This window comes from Glycine max, chromosome 19, assembly GCF_000004515.6.
Source record: "Glycine max cultivar Williams 82 chromosome 19, Glycine_max_v4.0, whole genome shotgun sequence".
Lineage (NCBI taxonomy): Eukaryota > Viridiplantae > Streptophyta > Magnoliopsida > Fabales > Fabaceae > Glycine > Glycine max.
The window spans coordinates 28,289,419-28,310,407 of NC_038255.2; the positions used below are offsets into that span (position 1 = coordinate 28,289,419).

General features: G+C 31.6%; 1 protein-coding gene across 2 annotated transcripts; it reads right to left on the bottom strand.

Moving 5' to 3' along the window:
• Nucleotides 1-8,265: 8,265 nt before the first annotated feature.
• Nucleotides 8,266-17,658, bottom strand: LOC100806107 (glucose-6-phosphate 1-dehydrogenase, cytoplasmic isoform). Of its 2 annotated transcripts, none has more exons than XM_006604034.4 (16): nucleotides 17,507-17,658; nucleotides 16,688-16,892; nucleotides 15,528-15,613; nucleotides 14,952-15,018; nucleotides 14,653-14,839; nucleotides 13,359-13,516; nucleotides 13,206-13,274; nucleotides 12,917-12,975; nucleotides 12,384-12,420; nucleotides 11,578-11,649; nucleotides 11,296-11,443; nucleotides 10,947-11,042; nucleotides 10,136-10,206; nucleotides 8,998-9,113; nucleotides 8,773-8,818; nucleotides 8,266-8,694 (listed from the first exon to the last, which is right to left on the bottom strand). In XM_006604034.4, the coding sequence occupies exons 2-16, from the start codon at nucleotides 16,862-16,864 to the stop codon at nucleotides 8,524-8,526; spliced, it is 1,560 nt and encodes a 519-aa protein (XP_006604097.1). In that variant the 5' UTR covers nucleotides 16,865-16,892; nucleotides 17,507-17,658; the 3' UTR covers nucleotides 8,266-8,523. The 2 variants fall into 2 exon arrangements, with proteins under 2 accessions (XP_006604097.1, XP_003553875.1); XM_003553827.5 differs by having other exon boundaries at nucleotides 17,470-17,626.
• Nucleotides 17,659-20,989: the final 3,331 nt, after the last annotated feature.

A 20,989-nucleotide genomic window follows, 5' to 3' on the forward strand; every position in this document is an offset into this window, starting at 1 on the left:
CAAACAATCTAGGCATTTTCTCCTCAGATTTGGGGTCTGAACCCTAACTTTATAGATTTAGGGATCATATTATCAACCCTATAACATCCAAAGAAAATAATCCAATAACTATTTAAATAAAGATGTCTAAATATATCTTTTAGTAAAGGAAAAGATGGACTAAATTGTTTTAATATATTAGAATGTTATTTTTATTTTGAAAAGATGTTAGCATAATATACTAGATTGGTTAAAGATAATTATCATTAAAGATAATAGAAATAATAGATAAAGAAAGATCGGTTAAATAAATTTAAAATTACGTGCAATTCTTATATAAGGATAGACAATTCATTCTCTTAGAATCACCCACATAAAAGGTCTCTCTTGATATTAGTGGATTGCTAAAGGACGGAGGAAAAGAAAGAAAGCGAAAAAATTCTTTCAACGCAATTGGTAGAGAAGAAGAATAATGAATAATACAAATTTCTTGCTTCAAGAGGTGAGTAAAATAACTTTTTCTAAACCTCTATAGTATGAATTCTTGAAAATGTGTTTTCTTGATATATATATATATATATATATATATATATATATATATATATAGACATTATCTGAAAGGCTTTATTATTGAATTAATGAATATATAATTTAACCTTTAGGATCATGACAAATTTAGTCATTATATTGCTATATAATTGTTGTTATATATGTGGTTTCATATTATTAGTTAATTCTATTATTGTTGTGGTGTGATCTTGAGAATTATTATTGAATGCATGAAATTAGGGAGTTTGCTGGTAGCTTTTATAAGTTAATCATCACCTTCTGAGAAGGGAAGATGGTATACATTTTATTATGAGATTATATGATAGATACCTCTATTTGGGATGTGGATGGAATTACTATAGATACCTCCGTATGAGATGGGAAAGAGATTCTAGATACCTCCATTTATGATGGGAAAACAGTGGGACGTCATTATATAAGATATGAGCTCATAGACTCTTTGAAGAATCTAAGATCTACATTAGTTCCAAGAACCAAAGAATTGAGTCTTGTGATTCTAGAAATCACTAAGTTGTGTCTTTTATATTTATTTGGATGCGTTGGGGTGTTTCCATTTATTTAAATATTTTATTTATTCAAAATTTCATGAATTGTGATTGTTTAATATGATTTTTATTGGTGTGTAAATATATACATATATAATCTTATATTTATATTCATTGTGGATATTATGGTTGATTTTTTGGATTATCGCGCCGACTGAGAACAACATTATTTGCGAACTCCTGTTAGTTGTTTTATTCACTAGGATTATCATCTGATTATAAGTGTTATTTTCAGAGCACGATGAAGAAGTTATTGAGTTTGAGAAGACTTAAACATAGTTTTCTTAATTACATTTATTTTAGTTTGATTACTACTTCAAAATAAGATGTCAGATGCGATCATTTTCGTTATATTTTTAGTATTCATTTAGTTTAGATGCCCATATTTTGAGGATAATATTTTTACTTATGTTAAGATTTATTTATTTGATTTTATTTATCATACAAGAAGTATTTTCAAATTATTATAATATTGAGATTTTATATTCTTTTAGTATGGGCTATTTTTTTTAATGATGGGTGTTACAAGACCACTAATTTTTATGGTCTAATACAACTCAAACAACCTTTACAAAACTCAAAGATGTTATGACAAACATGTATGTCTTAACCTTACCCAACTTTGATCTTCCAGTTAAGGTGGAAAATGATGCTTCGGGATGTTTGTAGGTGCGATTTTATCACAAGTAGGTCACCCCTAACTTATTTCAGCAACAACAAAAATGTCTCCTAAGTTGCAAGCTTCTTCGACATGTACTAGGAAAATGTATGCAATAACCAAAGCTATTAAGGAATGGGGACAATACTTGTTAGGCATATCATATTTATCAACATCACAGACTAGAAGAGTTTCAAACAACTGATGGCACAAACCTTTCAAACACTAGATTAGCAACGATGAGCTACCAACCATTGAGCTTCAACTATTAGATCCTTTATAGGTTGAGGCATGAAAGTAGGATTGTTGATGGGTTATCCCACAATTTCTCTAATTTGTCCTCTTTAGAGGACATAGTGTTTTAGCCCTTTCACCCTTTGATTCGTGAACTATTGTAGGCAAACATTGCACCAACATTGAGGAGGGTCAAAATTTTATGATTGAATTTTTTAGAACAAGATTTTCATTCCTGGTATTGTTGCCATGAAACAAACTCTACTCTAGGAATTTCATAGTTCCTAGATATATATTGGAATTATTAAATCACCTTTGTCTTGACTTACTTGTTGTGCTTGTTCGTAGATTGAGTTTTGATGCTTTTGAGATAGATTGACTTTGTTATTGTTTCTTCATAATATATATATATATATATATATATATATATGTATGTATGTATGTATGTATGGGGAATGCTAATATCCATCCTAGTTTGAATGCATTAACATTCAACACCAAAAATTTTGGACTAAAAACTCATTGAATCTTTTGTTTTTCAAAATTTAATTTAAAGAGATTATCATACTTTATCATTTAACTTTAAAAAATAAAAATATTTTTCATATATATGAGAAGAATCGTGGAAAAAAGATAAGAGAAAAAAAAAATTTATTATTATTTTTTAAATTAATGATAAAATACCATAATATCCAATTTTTTTGGTATTGAATGTTAATGCACTCCAACTAGGGTGGATGTATATATATATATATATATAATAACATACTATATTGGTTTTGTTTAAAGCCGATGTGAAAAGTATACTTTCAACATCGATTCTTATTAAAAACAGATGTAGAAAGTCATTTTTTACACATTTTAACATGCTTTCTATATCGGTTGACGAAAAACTGATGTAGAAAGTGATTTTCTATATCATTTTGAAAATCAATGTGGAAAGCACTGACTTTCAACAAGAGCCATCTCAACATCGGTTAAAAACTGATGTTGAATGTAACATCTCATTTTTTCATAAAATAAATCAAAAATGATTTTATTTAAAATAAATAAAATTTTAGGAAAATAAAGAAGTTTTTATAATTAAATAAATAAGAGAAATAATTTTATTAATTAAAATAATAGTTTTTAGGTAAATAAAATAAATATTTATTTTTAGAAAAAAATATTTTATTTATTTTTTTGATAGGAAATAAAATAGAATTCATTTTTATAAAATGAATAAATAAATAAATAGAGTAAATAAAGGACTCATAGTACCCTAGCTATAAATAGAGACGTAATAGGTCACTCTTTACATTTACGACACGTCTCCGCATTCTCTTTTTCTCTCAAATCCATTTTTCCTTCTTTCTCTCTCAAAACTCTCTATTTTTCCCGCATACACTTAAACCTATCTCAGTAAAACGACGATCCTAGACTTGCTAACCGTTGCATCGTCTTGAAATTTGAAAACGTGCTTCGAAATTTATTTTTGCACACACCCACTATTGGGATTTTTGAGATAATGTCTGTGGTGGAAGAAATGTCTCTCGCACTGAGCTTTTCCTTTTCTTGCATACACCCAAAACCTGTTCTAGTAAAACTATGATTCTTGACTCGCCAACCATTGGATTGTTATGAAATTTGGACACTACCTTCGCAACCTATTTTTTCATATTTTCACCGTTGGGATTTGCAAAATAATATTTGTGCAGAGAGAAATTAATCTCTCATGTTGACAGTGAAGTAGAGGCTACAATCTTTTCTCCTTCTCTCTAATGCTTGGAAACCATAATAGAGCAAACATGGAAAAATTGAGGAATTTTAGGGAACCAAGACGCCGCTATCACTGTCGGACTACACACTTGAGCCCGCTTAGAGGTAGGAAATGAGTTTATCGCTATTGGAGTTAAAAATAACATGTGTAGGGATTCTTAAGGGATCAAATTGGGATTTACTTTGGGATGCTTATTGTATTATAATTCTTCATGTATGATTATAATTGCGAGATTGTTATATTGGTATCATGAAATTGTGTATAAGTGATAAATTGAATATGTGATAAATTGTGAGATAACATGTTGCATTGAGATCATAATATTGTTATTGAGATTGAGTATAAGTGCAAAGTTGAACATGTGTTAATTTGTGAGATGCACGTAAACATTTGATGGTGGATTGTGACATTATGAGATGTTAAATTGTGGACATGAGATTTGGTTGTGAATAAGTGTGTGGTTAATACTTAATGTGACAATACTTGTGTTGTGAGCTGTGAATTATACAATAATCCGACTGGTATTTACCTTGAGAAAAGTGTTTATGCACAATGTTAAAGGAAAAGTGTATGATTCCTAGTTAGGAACCTAAAGTGTTAAATTATAGTGCAATGTGTCAAACGTGTTTGAAACACGAGTGCGAGGTTGTGGGTATTGTATAATTCATTGTAGAAGCAAAGCTTCATGGTGAATGTGATTCAAAGGTGTTTTGATGATAACAATGATGACAACAAAAAATGATGACAAAGGTGATGAACAAAAAGCTCAAAGATCAAAGAACAACTCAAGTGAATCAAATAACATCTCAAGTGAATCAAGAACAAGTCAAGAGTTCAAGAAAAGAATCAAGAAGAATTCAAGACTCAAGAAGAAAGCCTAGAATCAAGAATCAAGATTCAAGGTTCAAAGATCTCAAGAATTAAGATCAAGATTCAAGACTCAAGATTCAAGAATAAAGAAAAGACTCAATCAAGATAAGTATTAAAAAGTTTTTCAAAACTTTGAATAGCACATGAGTTTTTGACAAAACCTTTTACCAAAGAGTTTTTACTCTCTGGTAATTGATTACCATATTGTTGTAATCAATTACCAGTAGCAAAATGAGTTTGAAAAAGTTTTCAAACTGAATTTACAATGTTCCAATTATTTTCAAAAAGCTGTAATCGATTACAATGTTTTGGTAATCGATTACTAGTGCCCTTGAACGTTGAAATTCAAATTCAAAAGTGAAGAGTCACATCCTTTCACTTAAAAGCTTTGTGTAATCGATTACACTAATTTGGTAATCGATTACCAGTGACTGTTTCTGAAAAAATCAAAAGATGTAACTCTTCAAAAGGTTTTTGACTTTTTCAAACTGGTTTTATGTTTTTCTAAAAGTTATAACTCTTCTAAATGGTCTTCTTGACCAGACATGAAGAGTCTATAAAAGCAAGGGTTTGCTTTGCATTTTAAATAATTCATTCAATCTTGAACACATATTCATACAATCCTTTACAAGCCTTGAATCTCTTTGAACTTCTTCTTCTTCTTTGTACCAAAAGCTTTATGAAGTTTTCTGGTTTTCCAAACTTTGAAAACTTGTGCTATTCATCTTTTCATTCTCTTCTCCCTTTGCCAAAAAGAATTCGCCAAGGACTAACCGCCTGAATTCTTTTTGTGTCTCTCTTCTCTCTTTTCCAAAAGAACAAAGGACTAACCGTCTGAATTCTTTTGTGTCTCCCTTCTCCCTTGTCAAAGAATTCAAAATGACACAGTCTGAGAATTCTTTTGATTCTTCCCTTTCCCTAATACAAAAGTGTTCAAAGGACTAACCGCCTGAGAATTCTTTTGTATCCCCATTCACAAAGTATCAAAGGTTTAATAGCCTGAGATCTTTGTCTTAACACATTGGAGGGTACATCCTTTGTGGTACAAGTAGAGGGTACATCTACTTGGGTTTGACTAAGAACAAGAGAGGGTACATCTCTTATGGATCAGTTCTAGTGGAGGGTACATCCACTAGGTTCAAAGAGAACAAGGGAGGGTACATCCCTTGTGGATCTTTGCTTGTAAAAAGATTTTTACAAGGTTGAAAGAAATCCCAAGGACCGCAGGTCGCTTGGGGACTGGATGTAGGCACGGGTTGTTGCCAAACCGGTATAAAAACTCTTGTGTGTTTGTTTCCTTCTTCCCTACTCTTTTACTTTCCGTTGTGCATTTAATTACCGCTTTTACTTTCTGTTAAGTTTTCTCTTCTACTCCTCATTCTCTTAACAATTTAGTAAAAGCCTTAAAAAAGTAATTTTTTAATTAGTAAAGGTTTAGGAATAATTAATTCAACCCCCCTTCTTAATTATTCTGAGGTCACTCGATCCAACATTCATGAGCAGTGTCTGCGTGCAAAAATTATTTTAGGGGTTGGATCTGAATCAGGAAGGTGAGGCCCTAATGGATTCTTCGGAGTCTAGGCCTTGGGGGTAAAGACACTCAATTTGAGTACTTCTTTAAGCTTATGTTGATCCCATATGGTTGGGACATTCTCGCAAAATAGGGTGACCTTGATTGGTCACCTTATGATTTTACTTAATGAGAGTGACCTGACGTACCCATTGTGTGGTGTGTCTTGTTATGTACTCTTAAACGCCCCAATGTGGTATTTTACTAACATGGTACCACATTACATATAGGCTTGAGTTTTACTATAATTGTTGCATAACGCCCGCTAATTGTTTATTATAAAATTGATGAGTGTTATTATGTCTTGATCTGAGTGTGTGATTTATGTGTAATGTGATTGATGATTGAAAAATGAATTTTAAATGATAAATTGGTGAAGTGACATTGATTGTATTAAGTTGAGCTATGTTATAAATACTTCTATAATTTATTTTGATCATGTCTTTGTTTATTTGTATTTTTTAGAAATGTGATAACTCACTCCTTGTGTGCTATTTGTGTATGAATCCTGTGGTGATTTCGAACCTTGTGTTCGTGAGAGCAAATGACTAGGTGAACGACTTTAAAGAACATTGTGCTAAAAGACGCTGAGATACAATGCTCTGATATGATGTGACATTGAGGATGAGTTTTTATTTTAATTGCATGATGTTATTTTATTTTACCTCATTGATTTTACACAATTTATTATGTAAACTTTGACGACCTTGTTCTGAGCCAGATATGCTTTTAATAAGTTTTATTTGATAATAGTGAAGTGAATGTAAACATTTTATCCACGTGAATTTGTTTATCTGTATTTTTATATGTTTTATTTATTTATATGTATGTCGGGGTAGAAGGTGTTACATTGAAAGCCTTTTATAGCTGACATGGAAAGGCTTTTTTGTAGTAGTGCATGTTGTTGGACATTCAAACTTCAAGCCTACTTTATTTCGTTTGAAGTCCTCCTTCCATTGGCCAAACATGTATAAAGATACTCACCATTTTGTGGACTCTTGTGCAGCTTGTCAGCAGAACAAGTATTTACTTGCATGAAAACAAGGGCTCATTTAGCCTCTTGCTTACCTACAAGACTCATGGCGAGACTTAACAATGCTTTTATCACAAAATTACCTCCCTCCATTGGCCACACCACATTGGGTGATTATCGATGACACCATTTTCGGTGTTATATGAACCACTAAGGTTGGCCTACTGGTGGGAGATTTCAGGTAATATGCATGAGATCGTAGGTTCGAATATACCCAAAAGAGACAAAAAGGAACCCAAATGGCTTGGCAATTTCAAACATTAAAGCCACATTTTATAGGGATTTAAAATGATTCTTTTTGTTATTGGTTTTCCAATCTGTATTTAGGTGGCAGAAGCTTCTAGTAATCCTTTGAGATGTTTTTTTTCCTGTCTTTTCCGGTTGGAAACATCATACCATGTGTAGGGCCACAAGGAATTCTAGGGTTTCTTCTTTCTCTGTACTTGATATCCCTATGAAATGAAAAGAAACAAAGAATGTTACCTAGTAGATAGTAATTTTATATACTCTTATATTAGGTCAAGATAGCCTTTATATTGTAGGGTCTATCAAGTTATGTACGGTCTCAAGAAACTTAAGGGGTGTCAATATAATATACTCATCTAAAAGGCTTAAATATGTTTGAGATCCATAATATACATCCGATTTTTGTTTTGAGTCCTTGATCAATTTTTTCGATGTTCTAAGTCCGTCATATATTAAAAGTTTTGTTCTGAGTCTCTACTGTCAATTAAGTGATGATGTGACATCATCTCAATGACTTTTCCAACATATATCAGTCATTGGGATGGTGCCACATCATTATTTAACCAACGACAAGGACACAAAACAAAATTTTTAATATATCAAGGACTCGAAATAATAAAAAAATTTATTAGGAGTTCAACAAAAATCAAGTATATATCAATGACCTAAAAGTTATTTAAACCAATCTAAAATAAACAAACGTTACATTGGTTTCAGGATTGTGAATCAATGAATATAGACCATAACATAAATGACATGAGTCAAATTTATCTTGGAGATTATTGCATAATGGAATACAAATACTACTAAATGAACTTTTATTTTCCATTTATTCTTTATTCACAAGCAAATAACGTTACATGCACCATGTCAACCACTTATTCTTCTGCATTCGTAGGCAGATAATATTAAATATACAATGTCAACCACATTTATTCATATGCTTGATAAAATCACCCATTAGGGAAGAGTCTTGCTCCAAGGGGATTTTCCCAAGCTTATTAAGTGCACGCATCAACAAATTTTAAGGTAGTGCAAGCTAGTGTAACATTGTTCTTTCTACAATGTTGGAGGGATCCATCTATAACCATGTGTTTGAACATAACCAGCTTTTTCCAGCAGTAATTTATCTGCTTCTACAGGACCTCTTGTTCCAGGTTGGTAAGGGGTTGACTTGAACTCCCCCTTATCAATGCGGTGCAAAAGTGGGGTGAAGATCTCCCATGATGCCTGATGAGAAACAAAATACAATCACTGAAGTTGTAAATAAAAACACTTGCAATAGTCTCACGCATGTAATGATATTACCTTCAACTCATCTCTGCGAACAAAATGTTGTTGATCACCTCTAATTCTGTGAAACAAATTCCATTTCTCAATAATATTCGTTCAAAACTATTTCCTTCAAACAAAACTGTTTGCTAAGTAATTCATGTAATCCAAATTCTTGTATACTCTTTCAACACCTTAAGATGTCTGTTTTCTACAAAAAAGCCATAAACAATCAAAGATGAAGTCATTAGAGGAGCATACGAGTCAAGAATCAGACGCTCATAAGCCTCTGGAATGGTTACTGCTTGATAGCGTTGCCTATAAGACAAATCTAGTTCACTTTGAACTGTTTCCATCTCCAGTCCAGGTTTCTTGACCTGCAAGAGAGAGCATAGAATTAATCCATTCTTAGACATGTCATTGAATTATTTTAGCATTTTAGGTGCAGCAGTGGTAACAAAAAAGCAAGACAGCAGACAGTCAGAAGGCAGGTCATGGTGCATTGTAATGTTCTGATACCATATTAGAAATGGATTGGACTTAACTCCCTCCCATAAACTAACTCAAGAGAGGGGAATTGTCTTAGTCTTGCGGAGTATTCTGGCTGTATTCCTAGCCAATTTGGGATATCTTAAAACACTTCCCTCATGCCTAGGACTAGACATTTGGAATGTGAAGTTTGTAGGACTAGACATTTATCAGTGGCCAACATTAAGACGGGATAGACTTTGATACCATGTTGACTTTAGAGGAAGATAGAAGAAAATATTTTAGAGAGAATTTAGAGAATGGAAATGTTTTGTTATTCAGTCAAAATGTGAGAATAGGTTCTGGTCTGCATATCATCCATATATATAGTCTCTTAAGTTAAGACTTAGTGGATGGAAACTATTTCCTAGACTACAATTGATTAAATACAGCTTCCGAGATCCATATACTCATGAATACTAAATGCACTTTATCATGTGATGCATGAACATACTATTTCCTAAGTGCATTAACTATGATTATTTCCAACAGAATTTAACATATAAAGTAATCTAACACTTTCATTGGCACATGATAACAGGTAAAATAGATAAAATGTTTGCAGAATCTGACAACAAATTAACCAGCAAAGTTGCCATTTGCATTTCAAGGAAATTGATTCCAAACAATGTCATGAAAAAATATATATATATTTTTCAAAAGGCTAAAATATAACTTTGGTTCCCCTATTTTGTGCAATCCGCAATTTTGGTCCATCCATTTTAAAATATATAAACACTGAATATCTTAATACCTACACAGAAAAATTAAATACTTGTCTCAATGATACATATGAAACTTCCAGAGGTAATCAGGTCAAACAAATGGCAGAACAGTTCTCATAAAAGTATTATCAGAATGATAGACATACTGTAAGCTTCATGTACATAGCTTCTGAAGGTTGCAGGCGTATAACAAACTCATTTCTCCCCTGCTTTTGACCTAAACAGGAATAAGTTTACAGTAAGGTTTAAACATAAGTTGATATTTAGATTAATAGGCACTTGCCATCAAGATAAGGAAACATACACTCTAGCTAATATTTATATTCCTTGTCAAAGCATTCATACTGTGCCATTAATGAACAGGTTCCTCCTGTATGTTGCCTTTCTTGTGATTATGGATCAAAGAGATGAACCCCTCTAAAAAATTTACTTTCTAGTGATATAAAAGTTTTATGCCATACCCAAATATTTCTATTTCAAATAGAAGATAATTCTTAAAATTTGAGCTTAGGGCCTAACTCAACCTCATAAAACCAGCTTATAAGGTGAGAACTGCCCAAGCTTTATTAGCTTTACTTAAGCCATATCTCTAGTCAATGTAAGACTAAGCTACCCTTGAGGCTTCAATTAAGGCATCCCCCCAAAGAGGCCACAATTAAGGCGGGTTAGGGGTAACTACAATTAAGGCAGCTTTCCTACAATGTTATTTGTGCACTCATTACAATAGACATCAAATTAGAAAATCGTCTAACTAGGCAATACTGTCACAAAAATGCCGTATCTTTGAAAGTAATGGCTTGTATACAATATCTGACTCCTCATCAAGGATGGATTAATAAATATATAGATTCAATTTCATGCTAAATATTGATTTATATACTATATACAATTCAAGATGCATGATAAAAGCGTGAACTGAAGAGAATTCACTCAAATATTGAAAATCTGGTCTCATACACTTAAAAATATCACCAGGAACATCCTTGAATTGAACCCGTATGTCTGCCTTTCTCGAATTTAAGGCCTTCCCAGCCTTTAGTATGAAAGGAACACCTAACATCAGAAAGGAGCTGGTGTGAAAATGTTTCGATTGCAATTTAATTGATCAAATGCACAGAAATATATAGCATAAAATACAAAATAATACACACAAAAAGTAAACAGAGAGAATGAATATGAACCATTATATCCCAAACATTCAGCATAAATAAAGCCAAGGGAGGTCTCAAATTTCCCTATAGCATGCCCTGAATCTACAATGCAAATTTGTCTTACAGGAAAAAGATTGATGGCATTATTCTCATACCCTCCCATCTTTCATTGTGTACTCGCAGAATAACAGTTGCAAAAGTAGGAGTGTTTGAATTGTCAGGCACAGTTGGATCATCTTTATAGCCTTCATATTGTCCTAGAACAACCTCATCATCTTTAATAGGAAGTACTGATTCAAGAACCTGCAATTTGTATGTATATCAACAAGAAAGTGGTATAGAAGCTATGAGCATTATGAACAAGAATGGAAAGCAAGAATTGAATGACTGAAGAGGGAGAAAAAAAATCCACACAAATTGAATGGAAAGAGACAAACCTTCAGTTTCTCATCCCGAATGTGCTCAGGCTTGAGAGAAACTGGTTTTTCCATAGCAACCAAGCAAAAAACCTGATTTTGTAGAAAAATAATGAATAAGATTGACATATTAGATTGATCTGATGTAAACTATGAAGTAACCAAAGATCTATTTAATAGGTCTTGTTAGGTTGATAAAAGTCTGACATAACAAGGTCGAAAAAACTGTGGATACTCCAAAATCTGCAAATTTTGTTCAAGTCTATTTATTAAGAAAATCAAAGATTACAGGAAGTTGCAAAGTTCAAACGCATTTATAAGCATTAATAAGGTCTATTTGAAATTCAATTCAATTCTTAAAATGACAAAAAAAATCAGAACTCAAAATGATTTACTGTTGTTTGTTTAAAGCATACTAAAAACAAATCAGTGATAAAGTGGTGAAAATAATCTAAGACATGGGAGGTCACTGTAAGCAATCAGCAATAAGAGTTTCTTTTTTCAAATCATTGAAAGAAAAAAGTTCCCCATAGTGTGGCCAATCAAATGCTAATATTTCCTCAATACACCTTCTTCATATCTTAAAATGTTTTTTTTCCCCAAACATTGCAAATACAATGTATAAATATTCAACACAAAATATTTAGTATTAAAGTTTCTGCACTGACATTATTTTATTTTATCAAAACATAACCCTAGTAAGATTAAAAGTTTAGAGGGGAGTGAAACTAAGAAATATTGTTGCATGTGATTATTTCATTTTATCAAATATGGAGATAGTAATGTCAAAATATGAAATCTATTTCAGTCTAAACTGGAGACCCTACCTGTAGCAGATGATTTTGAATTATATCTCGAATAATTCTGCCAAATAAAATGTACATTAATGATTCTGTTCAAATCATAATAATATAAAATGAGTTTAATATCTTTAGTCCTTAAAATCATTAAAAAAAAATTTAGTCCCTGAACTCTTTTTATCTGTTTTTAGTCCTTTAACTATTTTTTGTCTTGACTTTTAGTCCCTTAACTTTTTTTTCATCCTTACTTTTAGTCCCTTAAAAGGATTGAAACTAAGGACAAAAAAAAAGTTAAAGGACTAAAAGTAACAATGCAAAAAAGTTGAGGGAATAAAAACATAAATTAAAAAAAATTTAGGGACTAAAAAATATAGTTTACCCATATAAAATTACACAAAATACATCAATAAAAAGTTTTAAGTATCGACAAAAGTAAAATGGGTATAAACAAATTTGTTTTCTCAATATCACTTGATTTGAGAACCTATTATTGCTGCAATTTGTCATTAGACATCTTTGTTTAAGAAAATAATTAAAAATAAATGACTAACTACACATACCCATACTGGTCAAAATATCCACCTCGACCTTCAGTTCCAAAATTTTCTCTGAAAACGATCTGCCAAAGTAAAAACAGCCAAAAACTCAAGTTTAAGATATGGCATATAAATGTTTGGTCATGCAGTAGATGAATTAGGTAATAACAGACAGACCAAATTCTTTTACAAGACCATAAAAAAATTATTTGACAGTTAGATGAGGCAAATTATGAAATATGAATTTGTCAAGCCAACTAATAAGGCCTTGTTTGATGACTTCAGTAGTAACTTTGGCAGCACACTTTCTCACCTGCACATTAGCAATGTTGTCACGGTTCCATAGAGGCATGAATAATCGGTTTGCAAAACGAAGTACTAACTGGTAATACAAGTCAAATGGAGAGGGATTAGGCCAAGTTTATGAAGCAAGCAATATGAGAGCCAATAAGCAATCATTTACTACCATATTCTGCACAAGTTCCTTTCCTAAGTAGTGATCAATTCGATAAATCTGGGGTTCTTCAAACAACTGTCCAATCTGGGTACTGAGTTGCTCTGCAGATTCCAGATCCTTACCAAAAGGCTTCTCAACAACAATACGTGTCCACCCACCAAGATCAGCTACAAAATGTTAATAGATACAATCATCAATAAAAACTATAAAAGCAATGTTTGATTGATAGACTGGGCCTAAAGAGGTTCAAAAGAAGTAAAATTAAGTGGCTTAAGGATTTTATAGGATGGGCTTAAAACATTAGAATATTATTTATCTTTAAGTGTTATTTTATTTTTAATTTTTCAAAGCAAGGATGATGACATAATAAAAGAAAAGCAAATTGAAATGTATTATCCAACTATCTGAAAATATACTCAATGAGAGCACAATTCCTCCAGAGTTACAACTCCTATACCTGAGGTTTCCCTCCTCTCTCCAAGTAATGTAATGCCTTCCTATCCTCTCCCCTCACACCTGTTTCCTTATATTCCTCAATTGCATAACAGAATCGTCACTCCCTTCTATAACCACCTGGCACGTTGGCATTCTTTCTCCTAGAACAGACACAGCTGATCCCCTGCCTCATTCAGGGGTCTAATATAACACTTGTAGGGTCATCATTAGCAGCAATTAGGTAGAATTCTTCATATAGCAGTAGCTTCAATTATCAGCTTCCAAAAAATTTTAATACTCTGGCTTATGCAGGAACCTTAATATGAAAAAGAAATTAGGAGAAACTGACGTGTTCATGCTACAAAAGGTCAACATGCAATCATATAATTGTTAGAAGAAACGAGACCCGCAGGAAACACTTATAACCCTGAGATCTGTTTAGTTGATACTATTATCAATCAAACAGACTCTTATGTTTATTTCAGAATTATTTTCTAACTTAAACACCAAAAATCTAACAAAGCCACCTTTAATTATGCATTGAATGGAAAATCTAAGCAACATTCCAACCACTGGATGTATATAGTATATACCAACAGCAGTGACTTCAATTTAGATCCAATATTATCAAGAAAAAGATCCCAAAGAAAAAAGATAAGCAATGTACATTTTAGATTTTTTTTTTTTAAAAAAAAGAGAAGAGGTTAAAGTGCACTCTGACTGCCTAGACAGTTGTCTGACTGAGAATTTCTCCTAACTTGTCTTAAAGCTATGGCATACAAGGTTTGTTATTTTTCCCCAGCTAAGAGTTCTAATAAAACATTAGTAACCAAATGTTTTATTAAAACAATGGATGACTGAATCTTACATTTATTCATGCAACAAGTCTTGATCATCTTGCAAACTGATGGATATACTGAAGGAGGAAGGGCAAGATAGAAAAGCCTTCGAGAAGAACCCTCAGTACTGTTTTTCAAAAGTTCATGCTCTGAAATCTCTTTATCCAAATTACAGAAACTGTCCTCAGAATCATAAGAGCCGCTTACATATTTGATCTAAAGGGAAGAAAAAGGGAAAAACAGAATGAACATTTGATCAATCAGATGAGTAATTTTAGTGAGATGATTGCAGAAAATTATATAATGATTCGAGGCAGCCAACACTGACCAGATGCAAGAACTTTGATACTTCCTCCAACTGCTCAGGGGAAAAATCTTTGCTTGGAACAAGATAGCTGCATATCAAACCACAGCCAATTTCCTAACATTTATTATACTTAGAATCTGGTCAAATAACCAGGGATGATAAAGATAGATATCATGAAGTATGTCACAGAATAACTAAGAAAGAAGCAGCAAACAAGCATGCAACAAAAACAATCATGGAACAAACTTCAAATCAGGTCCGCTGCTTAGTTTGTTTTAGAGAAATAATCACTTATTTTTGTTAGATTTCTGAGAGATCTTTTGAAAAATAAACGATTATTTTTCACCAAAATTAAGCTTTACCAAACATGCTATAAAATTTTCAGCTTATGTAAACACAGGGATTCAGGAAATATGCTTGGTTATTCATCTAAATCATTCACAGGATACTATTGGAACTATAATAATGTTCTGCTTACATAAAAGAAATCATGGTTGTGAAGTAGTAGAAAGAAAGTGATTTCCATGATTTTTTATTTATTTCATACATAATTGGGGAAAATATAGATTTTACATACAGTAATAGAAAGAACCTCACCCATGTAAGCGGTTTCTCAACTCGTCATCAGTGAGTTTTGACCTAGCATAGCCAAAAATACAAACCTCATCTGGTAGTAGGAATCCCTGCAAATAAAGGCAACAAAATTAAGAAAAACAGTTTGTTCCTTTTTGAGAAACATATACCAGTTTAGAAAATATTCCATGTAATATTTCAAGAAAAAGATGAATTAGGAAAATATATCTACTCAGATTGCCAAGCAGAATATATGAATAACAACAATCAAAGCCTTTTCCCATAATGTGGGGTTGGCTACATGGATCAAACAATGACATTGTGTTTTGTCATAAACCAATTTTTCAAAAAGACCATTTAGATTTTAGATCTAAATCCTTTTAAATGGTTTCACCTAGATTTTACATAGCTAGTCCCCACCCCCAAGTCCAAGCAAAAGAGGAGGGTTGTGTTAGGCTGTTCACATCCAACATAAAACTTTATCAAATCTCAATGACAAGTAGAATGCATGAATAGGGAGAAAAAAGTGCTTGATAGGAATTATAACATTCTGAAACAAATTCTATTAAGGGTCTTTCAATGGTCCACTAATACTTCAATGATAATCTATATCAAATCCTTTTGATTTTGTAACAAGCACCAAATAACGCAGGGGAGCCTTTTCTGTATTGAAAGACTTTTCCAATGATGTTGGTCAAATATGAAAAATGCCCAAAGTTACATGCCATACACATCTGCTCTTTCCCAAGCTCTGCAGCATGAGTGGTTATGCAAGTTATGACATTTCATTTCATAAATCTTTCAGAGGGTAAAGGTGGGATAATGTAATGTGTGACATGATGTGTGTTATGCATTGTGTATTGGTGTAGGTGGTGATTTTATAGCTACTGATTGTATTTAATAGGTGCAGGGGTTTGGATGGTTTAGTCTTAGATCAGGACTTCGATTTTGTCTTCTTTCTTTTTTTTTTTTTTGAGAAATTGATCTTCTACATTGGAGATTTTGGAACAGCTGGGATTTAATTAGACACTGTATCAAACTTTCTATTTGTTGAATATCTCTTGTACTCGACATCTCTAATATAATTCTTTTTGTGTTTTCTTCAACAACAAAAAAGCCACTAAATAACATGGTTCACAAAGGTTATCCTTTATTCCTTTAACACAAATCTTAGATTATCAAACCTGACGGTATAGGTTGAAAAGTGCTGGAAATGTCTTCTTCTTAGCAAGGTCACCAGAAGCACCAAGCACAACAATGGAGAGTGACCCAGTTTCAGTTGCATGTTCTAGATCCCTCGATAGAGGGGATTCATTAGTTGAGCTTTGCCTTCTTTCAACACGCCATTCACTTGATGTCATCCTTTATCAGTAGCAAACAAATATAACCCTGTGTTTGGCATCAAACAAACAAGTTGAAAGTAACCAAATATCCAACAATGATGTTAATAACAGAAAGTAAATTAAAAAACAGTGTATAGACCTAAAGCTTCAATTCCTACAAGATCTAGCTCCTTTGTAGTGAGCAATTCACTCTAAAGGGTAAATTAAGTTATCTCAGTCATTAATTAAAAAATCAAAGAGCTCATAATGTTATGTGTATATGCATAACAAATCATGAACATGTTCAAATATCAATAATTGATTTTCTTGTTAATAACTAAGAGAAACCAAAGAAGTTATAAGGTTGGTTTGGTGATTAAAGGAAGAAATGAAGTGAGAGAACTCACAAACTAATAACTAACATTTGCCAAAATAACAAATAAAAAATCTAAGAGAAGCCAAATACATTCCTACATTCACACAAAGTGCTTTTGGTAAATGCAAATCTAGACTCAATCTCAATTACAAACTAAAGGAAAACAAAGCAACTATCACGTAAAATCATCAAGCTTGTAAAACTTAAATGAATAAATAATGATGAGTTTGAGTCAAGAAATTGACATAAAAAGGGAATGGAAAATTACGGTGCCCACACAGAAGGGAAAGTGAGAGTGGCTAAACCTTGATTGATTTCTGAACACGACCACTCTCAGTGGATTTCTTCTTTTTTAGGATAATGGAACAGTACCCTCGTTATCGTTCAACGACTTTCCCCGGTTAAATCAATCGTTCAATCGTGAATAAGACATAAACATATCCACAAATGCTGTTGTCTCAAGTGACAGGTGGCAACTGCAATTTCATTCACGCTCACCCTCCAATTTCTCTTATTTACCTTCATACCCCTCACTTTTATCCATAATTATTAATTATCAATAAGCACAAAATTTAAGTAAGTGCTGCAGCCTGCAGGTCTTCCTTTTTTTTTTAACACTCATATCCATAAGTGAAAATACTAATCAGAAATTTGATAAAAAAAATAAGTAAATAATTTAATCTTAATTTTAGTATATTCATCATTTAATGAGTTCTGCGTGTTTGACAAAACACAACCAAAATCATTTGTAGAATAAAAAATAAAAAATATTTTTTTTTCATAAACTCAAATTAACTTTATATCCAAGCTAATTTATAGGAGTTTCCTACTTGTCTTTTATAGAAATTATATAAAAGAGATTCTAATTTTTAGCTCATGGATAGTAATAACGAAACATACAAGTTTGTTTAATCCTCTCTATTTATAAATTTTGAATAATTATTTTGAACGATAGTGTTTATAGGCAATAGGTATAATTTTTGAACCAATGTGTTTTCCTTTTGTCAGTTGTCATGATTTTTTGAGTTTTTTTTTTCTAAACTTCTTATCTCTTTCAATCGATAATTTTTAATATTTTTAATTCCAAATCAAACTTCACTAGTTTTAAAACAAATTATCAATTATTAAAAATATCATTGAATTACAATATATTTTTTTTATCATGCATTTAAAATATAATTTATATGTTGTAAAATATTTATTCATTACACATTTTAATTATAAAATAATTTATAGTCATTCAAAAAGTATTTATTTATTATAAATTTTAGTTATATTAAAAAAATTTAAAATAAGAAACTAAAAAAGTGTTTGATAAGAATAGTTTTTGAAAATCATTTTTAAAAATATTTTTTTTCAGTTTTTAAAATGCTATTTTGATTTTTTCTTCTTTCATTTTGTACTCATTCTATTTTGCACTGTCTCATTTTCTTCCCCTCTTACTTTCTAAGTATTTTTTAAATTTATTAAATAAAATAGATTTTAAAATTTAAAACTAAAATCGAAATAATAAGATATTACAATTAAATTTTGTCTTAATTATAAAGTCAAGTAAATATAATATCTTTGAGGCATGTGCCTTTTTTATGCAAGTGTAATTTCGACTTAAAGTTTTATATTTAATTTTTAGTGTTTAATAATTATGGTGTAAATTAATTTTATACAAACAGTCAATAAAAAAAGTCACCGTGAGTCTATTTTTAATGAAGTTGTCCTAAAAATTAACAATTTTATTATATGCAATTTTTTTATGATTAAATGATAATATAAAATTATATTTTACTGTTAGTGCTGAAAAATCAAGAAGCACACAAGAAAGGAATTATATTATGTGTTATGAACTTCGAAAAACTTGTTCACAATTAACGTTTTTACAAGACAAAAATAAAAAGGATTGTCCAATGTTATATAGCATTAGGAAAGAGAGAAAAAAAAACTAGAAATTTATACTAGTTCATTCACAACTTGAACTATGTCTAGTCTCATCTACTGAGAAAAAAGATGGAAAGTATTTTGCATTTTGAAATGAAATATGTTCATGTTGCTAGGTCGTGTCTTGGAGAAAGGAGACCTAGCTTAGAAGAATTCAAGTGTGAAAGTGTAATCTCTCTCGCTTTTTAGGTCTAGTATGGGTTATAATAATGTCTATTTGTGTTGTGTTGTTCGACATCTGAGTTAATGGACCTTGGACAAGTCGATCCAATAAGAAACGAATGGTACAAAATCAATTTGATTTCTGAAATAGGAAAACCTTTCCTTGTGTTAGAATATATGTTTTTAATCTAAAATATACACAATCTGTAAATTTAGAAGCCTTGCTTTAAAGTTCAACAGGTACATGATAAGCAATTTTATAATAACAGAAGAATATAAAAATGATCTAATCCCTAAAGAACATAATCTATCTAAAAACACCTTAGTAGTCTTTGGGTACTTGAATCATAAGTAACTAAAGCAAGAAAAATAGAATGAAAAATGATCATGGAAATGATAAACTAAATTGTCTTTGTAGTCATAGTAAGTTTGAAAACATAAGGAGATTTAAAAAAAATGTTATAGTTGGTCACACATATATGTAGTAATAGGTAGTGTTGTTTCTAGTTTATGAGATATGAAATATAACGATAAAAGAAACAAGATAAGATATTGTGGTTGTAGAAGGAATATCCAAAACAGAACTGCTAATAGATAGATAAAACAATTTGTTAAACAGTTTCAACAACTACATCCTTCAACACTCCTCCTTGACTTTGGAACTACAAACTCCAAGCTTTTGTCTCAAGTATTCAAATCTTGCTTTTGAAAGTGCCTTGGTCAGGATGTCAGCACTTGGATTCTCTGTTTTGTAATATAATAGCTATACTTCTCCTTCCCTTTAAACCTTTCTTAGAAGAAAAATCTTTATCCTAAAATGCTTTGTTTTGCCATGAAACACCATATCAATGGAAATTGAGAATGCAGCTTGGTTGTCCACAAACATCTGTTTGCACTCTTCTTGTTCCATATGCAAATCTATCATGGTTTTCCTGATCCAAAGAGCTTGATTCCCTACAACATCAATTGAGCTATAACTTCTTGTTTTTTAGAACACCATGAAAAAACTCCATAGCAAAACTAAAACAATAACCGGAGGTCCTTCTTATGTCATCAACAAAACCTGCCCAGTCACTATTAGAGTATCCATGAAGCTTAAAATTATGAGAATGAGAGTACATCACACCATAGACTATATAGCCTTTAATATATCTAACAACTTGTTGGGCAACTTGAAATTGTACTTCACTAGCACAATGCATGAACCTTGAAAGTATATTTACTACAAACAAAATGTTTGGTATGGTTGCAGTAAGATACATTAAGCAACCTATCAGGCTTCTATAATGCTTTTCATCAACTTTATTAGCTATATCATCCTCGCTAAACTTCTCTTTTTGGTTCATTGGAGATGTAGTGCTTTGATAGTGCTCCATATGATACTTTTTTAGTATTTCCCTTGAATACTTCTTTTGGAAAATGAAGATTCCACTATGATCTTGTTTCACCTCCAATCCCAAAAAAAAACTCATCAAGTCAGGTCTGTCATTTCAAACACTTTGCACATTTCAGTTATAAACACCTTTATGAGTTTCTCATCACTTTCTGTCACAAGCAAATCATCAACATAGCCAACAATAATGATTAAATTTGCATCAACCAACTTCAAATATAATACAATTTCACTTGGACTTTTGAAAAATCCAAGATCCTGAAGATGAACATTTATCATGTTGTACTAGACCCTAAGAGCA

Excerpts from the sequence above, each read along its gene's own strand:
- LOC100806107 (XM_006604034.4), bottom strand. The coding sequence starts at position 16,864 with ATGACATCAAGTGAATGGCGTGTTGAAAGAAGGCAAAGCTCAACTAAT. Across the intron at positions 15,019-15,527 it reads TTGAGAAACCGCTTACATGG|CTATCTTGTTCCAAGCAAAG; the intron begins GTGAGGTTCTTT and ends TTTGATATGCAG. Across the intron at positions 10,207-10,946 it reads TCCTGGTGATATTTTTAAGT|GTCAAAAGCAGGGGAGAAAT; the intron begins GTATGAGACCAG and ends ATTCCTGTTTAG.